The sequence below is a fragment of the Pongo abelii genome, chromosome 19, assembly GCF_028885655.2.
Source record: "Pongo abelii isolate AG06213 chromosome 19, NHGRI_mPonAbe1-v2.0_pri, whole genome shotgun sequence".
Lineage (NCBI taxonomy): Eukaryota > Metazoa > Chordata > Mammalia > Primates > Hominidae > Pongo > Pongo abelii.
The window spans coordinates 8,285,948-8,299,668 of NC_072004.2; the positions used below are offsets into that span (position 1 = coordinate 8,285,948).

At 43.3% G+C, this 13,721-nt stretch overlaps 1 protein-coding gene and 1 long non-coding RNA gene across 8 annotated transcripts in view; one reads left to right on the forward strand and one right to left on the reverse strand.

The window, feature by feature from the left end:
- Window positions 1-242: 242 nt before the first annotated feature.
- On the reverse strand, window positions 243-4,534 carry LOC134760459 (uncharacterized). 2 transcript variants are annotated; one of them, XR_010137918.1, is made up of 3 exons: window positions 4,244-4,534; window positions 3,400-3,524; window positions 243-1,464 (listed from the first exon to the last, which is right to left on the reverse strand). It is a non-coding gene; the product is annotated as an uncharacterized LOC134760459 (long non-coding RNA). The 2 variants fall into 2 exon arrangements; XR_010137917.1 differs by having other exon boundaries at window positions 243-1,649.
- The window catches only part of NDEL1 (nudE neurodevelopment protein 1 like 1), a 54,733-nt gene continuing 44,684 nt past the window's right edge, over window positions 3,673-13,721 (forward strand). For 3 of the 6 annotated variants that reach the window (XM_063717876.1, XM_063717874.1, XM_063717875.1), the window contains exons 1-2: window positions 3,674-3,857; window positions 12,128-12,225. In XM_063717876.1, the coding sequence (XP_063573946.1) occupies window positions 12,140-12,225 (86 nt within the window). In that variant the 5' untranslated portion in view covers window positions 3,674-3,857; window positions 12,128-12,139. 6 annotated transcript variants of the gene reach the window in all.

Below are 13,721 nucleotides of genomic sequence, written 5' to 3' on the forward strand. Positions count from 1 at the left end.
AATATATCATATATATTTGTATATCATATTTTTATAAATATTATATAAATATAATATATATTTATATAGAATATATTCATATATAAATATATTTTATATAAATATATATTTATATAATATTCATATATAAATATATTTTTTATATATATTTATATATGTATATATATATTTATATAATATTATATAAATAATTTATATATATAAAAAATATATATATTTTTTCGAGACAGAGTCTCGCTCTGTTGCCCAGGCTGGAGTGCAGTGGCACGATCTTGGCTCACTGCAAGCTCCGCCTCCCAGATTCACACCATTCTCCTGCCTCAGTCTCCCAAGTAGCTGGGACTACAGGTGCCTGCCACCACGCCCGGCTAAGTTTTTGTATTTTTAGTAGAGACAGGTTTTCACCGTGTTAGCCAGGATGGTTTCAATCTCCTGACCTCGTGATCCACCCGCCTCAGCCTCCCAAAGTGCTGGGATTACAGGTGTGAGCCACCGTACCCGGCCTAAAGATTTTTTAAGATTAGGAAACAAAAAGTCTTCAGAAGGAGCCAAATTGGGACTGTAAGGCAATGTCTAGTGATTTTCCACTGAAACTGTTGCAAAATTGCCCTTGTTTGATGAGAGAAATGAGCAGGAACTTTATCATGGTGGAAAGGTCTCTCTGGTGAAGGTTTACTGGGCATTTTTCCACTAAAGCTTTGCTAATCTTCTCAAAACACTCCATAATAAGCACATGTTATTATTCCTTAGCCCTCCAGAAAGTCAATAAGCAAAATGCCTAGAACAACCCACAAAATAGTTGCCATGATTTTTGCTCTTGACTGGTTCACTTTGCTTTGACTGGACCACTTCTATCTCTTGGTAGCCACTGCTTTGTCTTCAGGATTGTACTGGTAAAGCCAAGTTTCATTTTTGGTTACGATTCTTCTTCAAAAAAAAAAAAAATGCTTCAGGATCTTGATCCCACTTGTTTAAAATGTGTGAACTTTTGAAAGCTCTGTTCTTGTCAGCAGCTGACCTGGGCACAATGGTTTTGGCACCCACTGGGTGGAAAGTTAGCTCAACTTTAATTTTTCAGTCAGGATTGTGTAGGCCAAATCAGTTGAGATATCTGTGGTGCTGGCTATTGTTTCTGCTGTTAATCATTGATCCTTTTCAATCAGCACATGAACAAGATTACTTTTTTTCCTCACAAATTGATGTGGAGGGTCTGTTGCTGTGGGCTTCATCTTCAACATCATCATGTTTCTTCTTAAAATGGATTATCCATTTGTAAACTGCTGACTTCTTTTGGGGCTTTGTCCTTTTACACTTTTATAAAGCATCAATGATTCCACCATTTTTCCACCCAGGCTTCACCATAAATTTAGTATTTTTTATTGCTTCAATTTTGTAGAATATGTGTTCTGATAGGGACTCTCTTCAAACTGATTTCTTATCTCTCTTGGTGCTTCAAGCTAGATCCTGTTCAGACATGTTATAGCAAGTTAGAACAAATTTATTTTGGTGCAAACATTTATTTTATTTTTTTAGAGACAGGTGTCTCACTGTGCTGCCCAGGCTGGTCTCGAACTTCTGGGCTCAAGTGATCTGTCTACCTCAGCTTCCCAAAGTGCTGGGATTACAGGTATGGGCCACCATGCTTGGCCCTGTGGAAAAAAAAAAAATTGGAAATCCATGCATAGTTTTTTCATAATATGCATATTATAATATTATTCATAATTGGCATATGTAATATGTTACCCTTCCCACAAACCCCATTAATCCCTTCTCTGATCTTTATTGATTTGGGTACCTCTTACAATCCATCTTGCATTGTTCCTGTTTATGTCCATTTCCCTCAAAAATATAAACTGGGCCTCCTAGGCTCACTTTGTTTTCACCTTGAGGCATGTCTTACACATTATTTTTGTGTTCACACCCACAAATCCAATCCTAAAAGCACTGAAATTGGAAAGGATTACATTGCGTGCCGCATGGAGGCTGGTGCCTGTAATCCCAGGACTTTGAGGGGCTGAGGTGGGAAGATTGCCTGAAGTCAGGAGTTCTTTTTTGTTTTGTTTTGTTTGTTTTTAGACGGAGTCTCACTCTGTCGCCCAGGTTAGAGTGTAGTGGTGCTCACTGCAACCTCCGTCTCCTGGGTTCGAGCAATTTTCCTGCCTCAGCCTCCGGAGTAGCTAGGATTACAGGTGCCCACCACCATGCCCGGCTAATGTTTGTACTTTTAGTAGAGACGGGGTTTCACCATGTTGGCCAGGCTGGTCTCGAACTCCTGGCCTCAGGTGATTTGCCCGCCTTGGCCTCCCAAAGTGCTGCAGCGCCTGGCCGAAGTCAGGAGTTCTTGACCAGCCTGGGCAACATAGTAGACCCCGTCTCTTAAAAAGAAAAGAAAGGATTACCTTGTACATTATACAGCAAAAGTTCTTAAAATGTATCTCTTCCTTTAAGTTTCCACTCCCTATGTAAGTTGCCTATCCCTCTTTCCCTCCTTTTTGAGCTAGTATCCCCTCCAGCCTGCTTCCAAGTCCGCTAGGGAATACACACGCGTGCAAACACACATACACGTGTGTGTTTACGTACTAAAAATATATAAACATTAATAATGCAAGATGGGGGCCGGGCACTGTGGCTCACGCCTGTAATCCCAGCACTTTGGGAGGCCGAGGCGGGCAGATCACGAGGTCAGGAGTTCGAGACCAGCCTGGCCAACATGGTGAAACCCCGTCTCTACGAAAAATACAAAAATTAGCCGGGCGTGGTGGCAGGCGCCTGTAATCCCAGCTACTAGGGAGGCTGAGGCAGGAGAATCGCTTGAACCTGGGAGGCGGAGGTTGCAGTAAGCCGAGATCGCGCCACTGCACTCCAGCCTGGGCAACAAGAGCGAAACTCTGTCTCAAAAAAAAAAACCAACAACAACAAAAAAACAAGATGGATTGTAAGAGGTATATAGATACATACGACTCCATTTCTTGGGGGACCTGGAGGGGAGAAAGTCACACCCATACACACACGTACACGCATGTATACAAAAATGAATATATGCTCAGATATATACAATATATAAATGGTTAAACATAAATGCCCTTTGTGCCAACGAATCCATTCATTCATTCATCAAATATTTGAGCGTCCACTTTGCCTAGAACCAAGTTATCTGTTGGGAAGAGCAAGGCATAAGAGGTTCTAGCTCTCATGGAACTTAGAATTCTACTGGGGGAAGGTGAGAACAAATACAAAATGTAAGCAGTGGAAATGCTGTAAAAACAACACAGAGCTTTGTGAGAGTGACGTTAGAATGCTCCTGGTGTTCCATGGGGCGTTCGGGCAGAGGGAATGGACTCGGAGGTGAACTATGAGCCGACATTCATTTTATAAACGGGAACACAGACACACGGACACCTGAAGGGCCTTGGTGGCCGGAAAACCGAAGGCAGGTTCCCATCCGTCTTGGCACCACTCTCACGAATAACAGTTTCGGGGAACTGCACAAGCCAAATCCAGCCGGTCGCAGAGTCCCGGAGCGCCTGCGCAAGAGGACGCCGACAGCTTGACGTCAGCGCGCCGGACTCTGGCCCGCCCCCTGTGGCACCAGCCCCGCCCCGCCCCGCCCCGCACACCCGTGCGCTGCCGCGCATGCTCTGAGCCCCGCCTCCGTGCGTCACAGAATGGCCTCGGACACCCAGGCAGCCCCTGACGTGTCGGGGAGGAGCCGGGCGCGGAGGGGCGCGGAGGTACGCGGAGTGGAGCTCGGCGCTGCGGCGGGGAGCTGAGCCGAGCGGCTGGGCGGGCCTGGCCAGGCCAGCGGAGCGGAGACGTCGGTCGAGCGGCGGCGAACATGCGCTTTTGACACATTGGAGGTGAGCCTGCAGCGCGGGGCCGCTCCCTAAGGGGCTGCGCTGGGCCGGCAGCGCTGAGGCCTGCCCTTGGGGAGCCTTCCCGGCCCGGGGCCGTCTCTGAGGCTCCGCCGGGGCGGGCCGGGCCGGGTTCTGGGGCGGCCGGCCCGGGGGCAGCTGTTCCAACCGCTCTAACTGTCCCCTCCCTTCCCTGGTCCGACGTGTGGACCCCCAGGGGCGCCTGCAAGGGAACGATCCCGGTGGCCTCCGGAGGATGTGCCCCGTTCCGGATGGGGTGAGGGCTGGCGGTGACGGAGGCCGGGACGTGGCACCGTGGGCTGGGGCGCTGGCGGCGCAAGGAGTGGCCCAGTCGGAGGTGGCAGCGGCGCGCCCAGCCCGCCTCCTCCTACCTGCTCCCCGAAATTCCTTCATTTGCGAGGGTGGCTTGGAGCGGGGTTGCATTTTGATCTCTCAGTGCCTGTCTCCCATGGGGGTTGAGAGCGCGAGTAGCCCACGTTGGGCTCGGATTGGCGTTCTCCTGACTCCCGCCCGGAACTGCTAATCGTCCTCCCCCTGGAGTTCGGGAAAGTGTCACCAACGGGCTCGGGTTACTTGTGCTCGACTCTTTTCTTGCTGTAAGCCATGAGATGACCCTTTAAGTTTTGCAAAGGAGGTGAGAGTTCTGTCACTACTGATTATTACATTCTATTTACGTAGCACCTGTACACGTTACAGAACACTCTTCTTCCTATCTCTTTCGAACCGCATCACCTTGTGGTTGCAACTGATTATGTTATCGCTATTTCGATGGAGAAATGGAGCTGGGATGGGGGTAATTGATTTATACTTAGGTTCAACCAACTGGTGAGTGGCTTAGCTTGGATCATAATTTACATTTCTAGGCTCGGAGTTTTGGTTTCTTTTCTTGGGATTTTTATACCCTTCTCAGCTAGAAAACAAGGCAGAAAATGTGACTCGCCAAAGATATGCCAGAAGCTGGTAGATTACTTACTCAATTATTTTTGAGCAAACTCACCTAGGATAAAAACTGCTGCTCAGTCATGAGAAAAATCTTACTGTGAAGCTTGTTCAGGAGTTGCTGGTTAATTATTTTGTCTGATAAATTGTGTTGCTCATAATGTGCTTAAAAGATAGCGTAATGGCTTTGCTAAATCATGAAGTTGATGGGCACAATGCAGCGTTAAGTCATGGGCTGAAGAGAAGTAAAGGGAAACCAAGTGAAGTACTTCTTCTGAATTATTACTAAAATTATTGTTGTTTAAAATTAGAGTGCATGAGAAACAAAACCTTTGGCCAGCCCTGGTTAGAGATTGACTTGACTTGATCCAGATAGAAGTTGCTAAATCTTCTGAAGCTGTAGTTCTTTTGATTTTTTTAAATTAAATAAATTGAAGTTGGATAAGGAGCTTACAATAAGTAGGAACATTAGTAAAACTTAGATCTTGCTTTCATGACATCTGCAAAACAACTTATTTTTATTTTCATTTTAAACCATGCTGAGATAAATTTGGTTACTAAAGCTTAAAATTACTTCTGACGTAAGTTTCTGAGCACTCCATAAAGTAAAAAAGAAGTCTGATAGAATCAAAGAGAGACTGTGTTTATGATCAACTTTGAAGAGTTAAAAATTCTGTAAATGTCACCTTTGAGAGTAGTAGAATTTCAGTAAAAAGGCATGTATTACCAACAGTGAGTTCTGAAAGAACTCTTCCAACGTCATTAGTCCATTTTAGAACTGTTAACCAGAAACAATATCATTGAAAATAGATTTTCTTACCATTGTACAAAGAGTAATTTCCTTGTCAATAAAAGGCATTTTGGACAGGCTGTTTTAAACTCAAATAAGCTGATTGTTGCTAGATTTCTGAAGGTCATACACAGTATGATAATGCTTTACGTAAAAATTGTCATGCTTTTGAGACTCTGTCCATATTGAGATCTGGTATTAAAGAAAGATGGGGTGGGGGCGGGCAGAGAATAATAAATTTTTTTTTTTTTTTTTTGATGGAGTCTCCCTCTGTTGTCCAGGCTGGAGTGCAGTGGCACGATCTCGGCTCACTGCAGCCTCCACCTCCTGGGTTCAAGCGATTCTCCTGCCTCAGCCTCCTGAGTAGCTGGGATTACAGGCGCACGCCACGACACCCTGCTAATTTTTGTATTTTTAGTAGAGACGGGGTTTCACCATGTTGGTCAGGCTGGTCTCGAACTCCTCACCTCGTGATCCGCCCACATCAGCCTCCCAAAGTGCTGAGATTACAGGTGTGAGCCACCGTGCCCTGCCAATAACACATAATTATCTATCTTCATTCTAGCTTCAGAAAATTGTGGATGTACCATTAGTGCATTGTTTTAGCAGTATGTTTTCTATATTGGCTAACTTTCTATAGCCTGAATATCTCTAGTTACATAGTTTGAAATAACAGTGAACACATCCTCCCAGTGTAACTTGAAGCAAACTGAACAGACTATAAAACAGCCCCTGAAACTGTCGTTTGAGTATCTGCAGTGGTAGCAAATTTTATTATTTGTAAATAATCTGATTTTTATTTTTATTTTTTTGGAGGCAGGGTCTCATTTTGTCACCCAGGCTGGAGTGCAGTGGAGTGATTACAGCTTACTGCAGCCTCAACTTCCTGGACTCAAGCGATCCTCCCACCACAGTCTCACGAGTAGCTGGGACCACAGGTGCATGCCACCACACCCAGCTCATTTTTGTATTTTTGTTAGAGATGGGGTTTCAGCATGTTGTCCAGGCTGGCCTTGAACTTCCAGGCTCAAGTGACATTCCCACCTCGGCCTCCCAAGTGCTGGGATTAATATGCATGAGCCACCATGCCTGGCCAGAATCTGATTTTTAAAAAGAGTAAATCTGATGGGTAAAAGTAGGGCAATAGAACTGGATAATACCAGTTAGGAAGCAATAAATATGAGGTGTGACCACAAAGTAAGAAGTTTTTGCTTTGTTCTTTTTTTTTTTTGAGACGGAGTCTCGCTCTGTCACCAAGGCTGGAGTGCAGTGGCGCGATCTCGGCTCACTGCAAGTTCCGCCTCCCGGGTTCACGCCATTCTCCTGCCTCAGCCTCCCGAGTAGCTGGGACTGCAGGCACCCGCCACCACGCCCGGCTAGTTTTTTGTATTTTTAGTAGAGATGGGGTTTCATCGTGTTAGCCAGGATGGTCTCAATCTCCTGACCTCATAATCCGCCTGCCTCGGCCTCCCAAAGTGTTGGGATTACAGGCGTGAGCCACCGTGCCCGGCCTTTTTTTTTTTTTTCCTTTTCTTTGAGATAGAATCTCGCCCTGTCGCCCAGGCTGGAGTGCAGTGGCCAATGTCGGCTCATTGCAACCTCCTCCTCCCGGGTTTGAGCGATTCTCCTGCCTCAGCCTCCTGAGTAGCTGGGATTACCGGTGCCGGCCACCACACCCAGCTAATTTTTTTTCTTTTTTCCATATTTTCAGTAGAGACGAGGTTTCACCATGTTGGCCAGGCTGGTCTTGAACTCCTAACCTCAAGTGATCCGCCTGCCTCAGCCTCCCAAAGTGCTAGGATTATAGGCATGAGCCGCCGCGCCTGGCCTGCTTTGTTCGCCTGCTTTGTTCTTAATGTGGCTCATAAAGGCTATTCCAAAAAAGTTTTGGAAACGTTTTTCAGCAATGGTGATATCACTGGAATATGCATATAGCTTCCTGAAATGATCAATTTTAAAGAATCATTTGCATGTTTTAAATTTTGAAGCCTGTTTACTTTGTGGTCATACTTGAAAGGTCTGCTATTGAACTACCAATTTTTAATAGCTTGATGAACATTTATGTTTTTACTATGTGCCAGGTTCTGTCCTAAGTACTTTACAAATATTAGCTCACTTCATAAGCTCATTTTAGTGATTATCCCCATTTTACAGGTGAGGAAATGGGGCACTGAGTCGTTAAGTCACTTGCCCAAGGTCACCCAAGTAGTTAGTAGATACATCAGTAGCGAGTCTGAACTTCCAGGTCTGACTTCAAACTTGGGCAGTTTGGCTTCATGGTCTGGGCTCTTAACCACTATGCTATGCTGCTCCTATGACTTATTCTTGGTTAAATGTTTTAAATTGGTTTGATCTGGAAGAGATGATGGTCCTTTTAGTAAATGATATCCAACATAGGTTATAATACTGTTAGAGGGGCCAATAAGTGGGTTATGAAAATAGCCTATTGATTAGAAAAGTTGTGGTCAACATTCAATTCACATGAGATTCAGCAAGAAAATAAAGAATGTGGCCAGGCGCGGTGGCTCACGCCTATAATCCCAGCACTTTGGGAGACCGAGGAGGGCAGATCACGAGGTCAGGAGTTCGAGACCAGCCTGGCCAACATGGTGAAACCCTATCTCTACTAAAAATACAAAAATTAGCCAGGTATGGTGGTGGGTGCCTGTAATCCCAGCTACTTAGGAGGCCGAGGCAGGAGAATTGCTTGAACCTGGGAGTTGCAGTGAACTAGGATTGTGACACTGCACTCTAGCCTGGGCAACAGAATGAGACTCCATCTCAAAAAAAAAAAAAAAAAAAGAAAATAAAGAATGTGTGTGAAGTAAAATAATTTTGCTAGAATTATTTGACACTGAATGTAAGTAATTGGACAGAGAGGATGCAAGGGCTAGAACTAGATTCTCAAAAAGTTTCATGCAAAAGGCTATTTAAAACCTGAGTTATCAGGGGACACTCATGGAAAAGTTGGTGTTGTATTAAGAATATGTCCCTGTTCAAGAACCAAAAATCAGAGACAAATGGATACTCGCAGTACATCCAGAGGGGTAAACAATGCTATTCCTCAGGGATTACTACTTAACTAGGCGCCCTTCAAAGCATTAACTGCTAGTAAGTCCTCTGATACTATATAAATGGGTCATAACCAACAAAAAATACCCCCACATGGAAATGTTTTGAAGTGGACTCCTGAATAACATTTACAGATTCAAAACAATCCTAACTGTTTTCGTAGAAGAATTGGCTCCACATTCAAACACCTTCAAATAAATGTTAGATGCCAAGGAAGGTATCTAACAGTCATTAGGAACTTTCATAATGATACCGGTTCATGGGCCACACTATTAGCAATATCATCAAATGCTGTACAGTAACAGAAAGAGTACTGAAAACTCAAAAGAAAAATGATCCGACCAGTGAATAAAATGTTCAGTACAGAAGCAGCACTAGGCACTCAGCCCCCAGAAAGGCAGATAGGTTATCTAGGGGCAATACAAAGCATGACAAAATATTTAAGGGACTGGGATGGCTGCCAAATCATTATAGGCTAAAAAGGCAAGAAATAATCACTTTGGGAAGACCAAGGCTGAGAGGTATTATCATCAAAGGCTACAAAACCAGAGGGGACATAAAAAAGGAGAATATAATTTTGTTCGCCAAATCCTGGAACCTTCCAAGAGAGCAGCACTTGGGACTCAGGGCAAAGCTAAGACCAAAAACAGGAAGTTCATCGATGGCTATAAAGTTATGGAACTTATCCCAGTTGCTTCAAATAAGATAAAATCAATACATTACAAGTTTTAGACTTGAAATCATTAACTTACAGAATGCTTTATATAAGGATCAGGACTTTCTTCTATTGCTTTTTTTATTTTCCTGAGCTTTTAAATTGCTCTTTTTTTTAGTGACAGTAGAGTAACATGTCTTCACCACAACCTCAAATATATCTAGCTTCTCACTCGTGCTCTATGCTATCTGTTCTATGGGATTCCTTATTTTTCTTGGTGTCATCCGTCTGAAGCATTCTATGGGCCTGATGGACTAGGCTTCATTCTGGGACTTTTCATTGCAGCCTAGGTTGGAGCCCCTATTTCCTGCATCCCATGCTGTCCAGGTCATGGTTTTCTCCCTTCTTTTGTACTTGTCTCAGGAAGTGTGTAGGAGGTAGCCCTCCTGACCTTTTTTTTTTAAGTCTTTGTCTAGTACCTTCTGAGTTCTTGTATAAGAAAAAATCTCATTTCCTGAATTGTCTCTTTCCTCTCAGTTCAGTAGGTCCTAAAATTTTCTTATTCATGCTACTGGGTTTTCTTACTTGTCAGATGGCTCTTGGTTGTCCATTTATGTTTCAGGGCCGGATAATGATGATTTGAGGTAGCTAGTGTGCAGTGGTTATCTCTAAGGTTCTTCCCAATAAATCCCATCAACTCCCTATTCTTTGATGTGGAGCCTGTACTGAGCCTATGTCGGTGACTGAATGTGGCTGCCCATGTATCGGATTAATAATTTTGTCTGACTGATAATGATAGGTTTTCTAATATTGATTTAATATATGGTGGTACATAGTGAGGTGGAAGTAAACTACCCACACATCTTTTTGCTTACTCCATTCCTGAAGTAGGAATTCAGATGTTAATAAAGTGGTACTTTGAAAGTCAAGAGGGAATATTGAAAGGATGATTATAAATCAGTTCACATATTTATTTATTTATTTTCGAGACAGGGTCTTGCTGTGTTGCCCAGGCTGGAGTGCAGTGGCACAGTCATGGCTCACTGCAGCCTCAAAGTCATGGCTTACTGCAGCCTCGCTGCTTCTGGGCTCAAGCAATCCTCCTGCCTCAGCCTCCCCATGTGTTGGGATTACAGGCATGAGCCACCGTGTCCAGCCTCAATTCAAATATTTATTGAACTTCCACTGTGTTCTATGTTTGATGATGTGGAGAGATTTAACCGTTCATTCCTTTAAAAAGATTTTTTTTTTCTAAACCTTCCTGAGTGGCTTGTGCTAGATAAACTCCAAGTTCTCTGCATCTCCAGGTTTTTATTAATTTACTTTTTTTTTTTTTTTTTTTTTTTAGACGGAGTCTCGCTCTGTCGCCCAGGCTGGAGTGCAGTGGCGCGATCTCGGCTCACTGCAAGCTCTGCCTCCCGGGTTCACACCATTCTCCTGCCTTAGCCTTCCGAGTAGGTGGGACTACAGGCGCCTGCCACCATGCCCGGCTAATTTTTTGTATTTTTAGTAGAGACGGGGTTTCACCGTGTTAGCTAGGATGGTCTCGATCTCCTGACCTCGTGATCCGCCTGCCTCGGCCTCCCAAAGTGCTGGGATTACAGGCGTAAGCCACCACACCCAGCCTATTAATTTACTTTTAAAGCTGGTCTTGAGTTCTTGCTGCCTAGTATGGAATAGGTTGAATCAATTATGGTTTAATTCAGTAAATATTATTGAGTATCCACTATTGTGCAGGCATTGGGCTGAGATGGAAATAAGTAAGCCAGCCTAACAGGCTACACAAAGGTGTAAGCAAATGCATTGCCCTGTGGTAATGATATCAGTGAAAGCATGTGTGGGGTACAGAGGTAGCAAAGAAAGCAAGAGATTTTAATGCTGTCCAGTTGAGGGCAAGAAAACCTCTCTGGAAAAGATGACAGTTAGGTTTTAAGGATAAATAGAAGTTTTCCTATTTAGGGGAGCCACTCCAGGTAGAGAAAACCTGGAGTAGTTTTCCAGACCTGAAAGAGCATGGTGTGTTAAGACAGTTTCAAACAGTACTGCCGGAATATAGAGTGGGGTGCTTGGGGAGGGGGTGCTAGGAAACGGTAGGCATGCCTCTAGAGTGGGCCTGACGATCAATTGGGAATTGTAGGTAGCCAGTCCAAATGTTAGTTAATTAAATCGCTTTTTTCCCCTCTCTGAATGCCTTGGGAGAAGAACCAGGATGAGAGAGAGAACATTGAAGTTGGAGATTAGTGGACTTTTGGAAGGAAGCTTTGGACTTAAAAGATGATTAATAGGAAGTTTTTAGAGATTTGATAATAGTAAATTATTGGGAATGTGGTGCCTGATTTTCTAGTAGGGTCACCTGGCATAAGATGTTCCAAGCAGATGTTTTGAAGCAGTTGTATACCTGGGAAGGGCAGCATGCATGCGTAGCAGCTTCTCTGACAATAAGCTTCTGTCTCCTGATTCCCAGAAGACCACGTGGCCTTAAACCAACTGCTGCAACTCTGTGTGCAGGATGATTCTGTGGGCTCAAGTCACCCAGCACCTATGCTGCAACCAAAAGTGCCTCCTGTCGCTTTGTATCAAAGGACCTTTGTCATGATCTCATTCACAATATTGGTGGTCCCTGAGAGTGGAGCAGTGGAGTGATTGACGTGCCTGAGTTTGAAGAGAGTTAACCACTGGAATCTCTCATGTTTTATTCCCTCCAAAATGCTGCAGTTCAGTGTTGTCCCAGATTTTATGCTTTTGCTTAGATTTCTCTGTTCTCTAAGTTGTTAACAGTTTGTCTTTAATATTTCCCAGGCTTTCTTGATCATGGATAGTGAAGATATACCAGATTTTTCAAGTTTAAAGGAGGAAACTGCTTATTGGAAGGAACTTTCCTTGAAGTACAAGCAAAGGTAATGTTGGAAAGCACACTGAAAGTAGTGGAGGGCATTTGGAATACACCATGTCTTGTTTGTGCATTTTTCTTTTTAACATAAAGCTAAATTTGGAATTGCAGATTTAGGATTCTAGGATTGAGATTCTACAAACAGTCACCACATGGGTTGTGTTTAAATAGTATAAACATGCCATAAGTCTTTATATTGTTCAAATTATTAAAATAGTAGGAAAACTGTCATTTATGGTTTCTTCTGATCATTGCCTCTTCTATGCTTTTTAGTAGGTGGGGCCATCTTTGGCCTGCTTTACGTGCACTGATTCTGCCTCATCATTTTGGTCATTTGGAGATTCTGATAAGCTGTCTAGGGCTCCATAGAACAGACTTTACGTTCTCCTCAGGCAGGCATGATCAGTGTCTGGAGCCAGCAAAGCTTTGAGGGAGGGGGAGAAGCTTCAGGGGTATGGAATGTTTTATAAAATTTCAATTATTTGGTTGGGAGAACTTTCAGGTAACAACCTTTTAAGCACCAAAACTTGTCTCGAATTTCTTTTTTAAAAATGGGATCTTGCTAAATAAAATATTCATACATTTTCCTATTTTGGTTAACAGAGTTTACTAAGTCTTATCAAACCTTTTACTGCCCTTTCATTATTATCACCGAAGTCAGTTATTCTATTGTGCCAGTGGATATGAAAGGTGTGTATCTATGGCAGGGTTCTTTTTTTTTTTTTTTTTTGAGACGGAGTCTTGCTCTGTTGCCCAGGCTGGAGTGCAGTGGCACAATCTTGGCTCACTGCAAGCTCCGCCTCCCGGGTTCACGCCATTCTCCTGCCTCAGCCTCCTGAGTAGCTGGGACTACAGGCGCCCACCACCACGCCCGGCTAACTTTTTGTATTTTTAGTAGAGACGGGGTTTCACTGTGTTAGCCAGGATGGTCTCGATCTCCTGACCTCGTGATTCGCCCGCCTCGGCCTCCCAAAGTGCTGGGATTACAGGCGTGAGCCACCGCGCCTGGTCCAGGTTCTTAATCTTTTTCTGTGTCATAGATGTCTTAATGGGCTGAGGTAGCCTATGGACTCCTCAGCATAGTATTTTTAAATGCATAGAATAATAGAATTACAAAGAAAATCAATTATATTGAAAAAAGTTATCTAAATATTAAACTAATTTATGGCATAGTAATATGTACTTCTCTATTAATGCATTAAATAAAAAAAGATAGAGAAGTGAATGTAATAACTACCTAATTTTGAAATAGTCATGAGAATAAATATATTTAGAGATACATGCAACAATTCTATTGTGATGTGAAAATATTTGTGATTTCTGTTGAATATGGTAGAAGGAAATGCCAAATTTGTTATTTTAATGAAAGTAAAAATGCATTTTTCTTGCATCTGAGTTCTGTGGTGGAAGAAGCTAATGGTATTGAGCCATGTAGCCTTACTTTTCATAAATATTGTAATCACTGACTTGTGGCTCCTTTTTGGGCTTGTCATTTTCATTGAA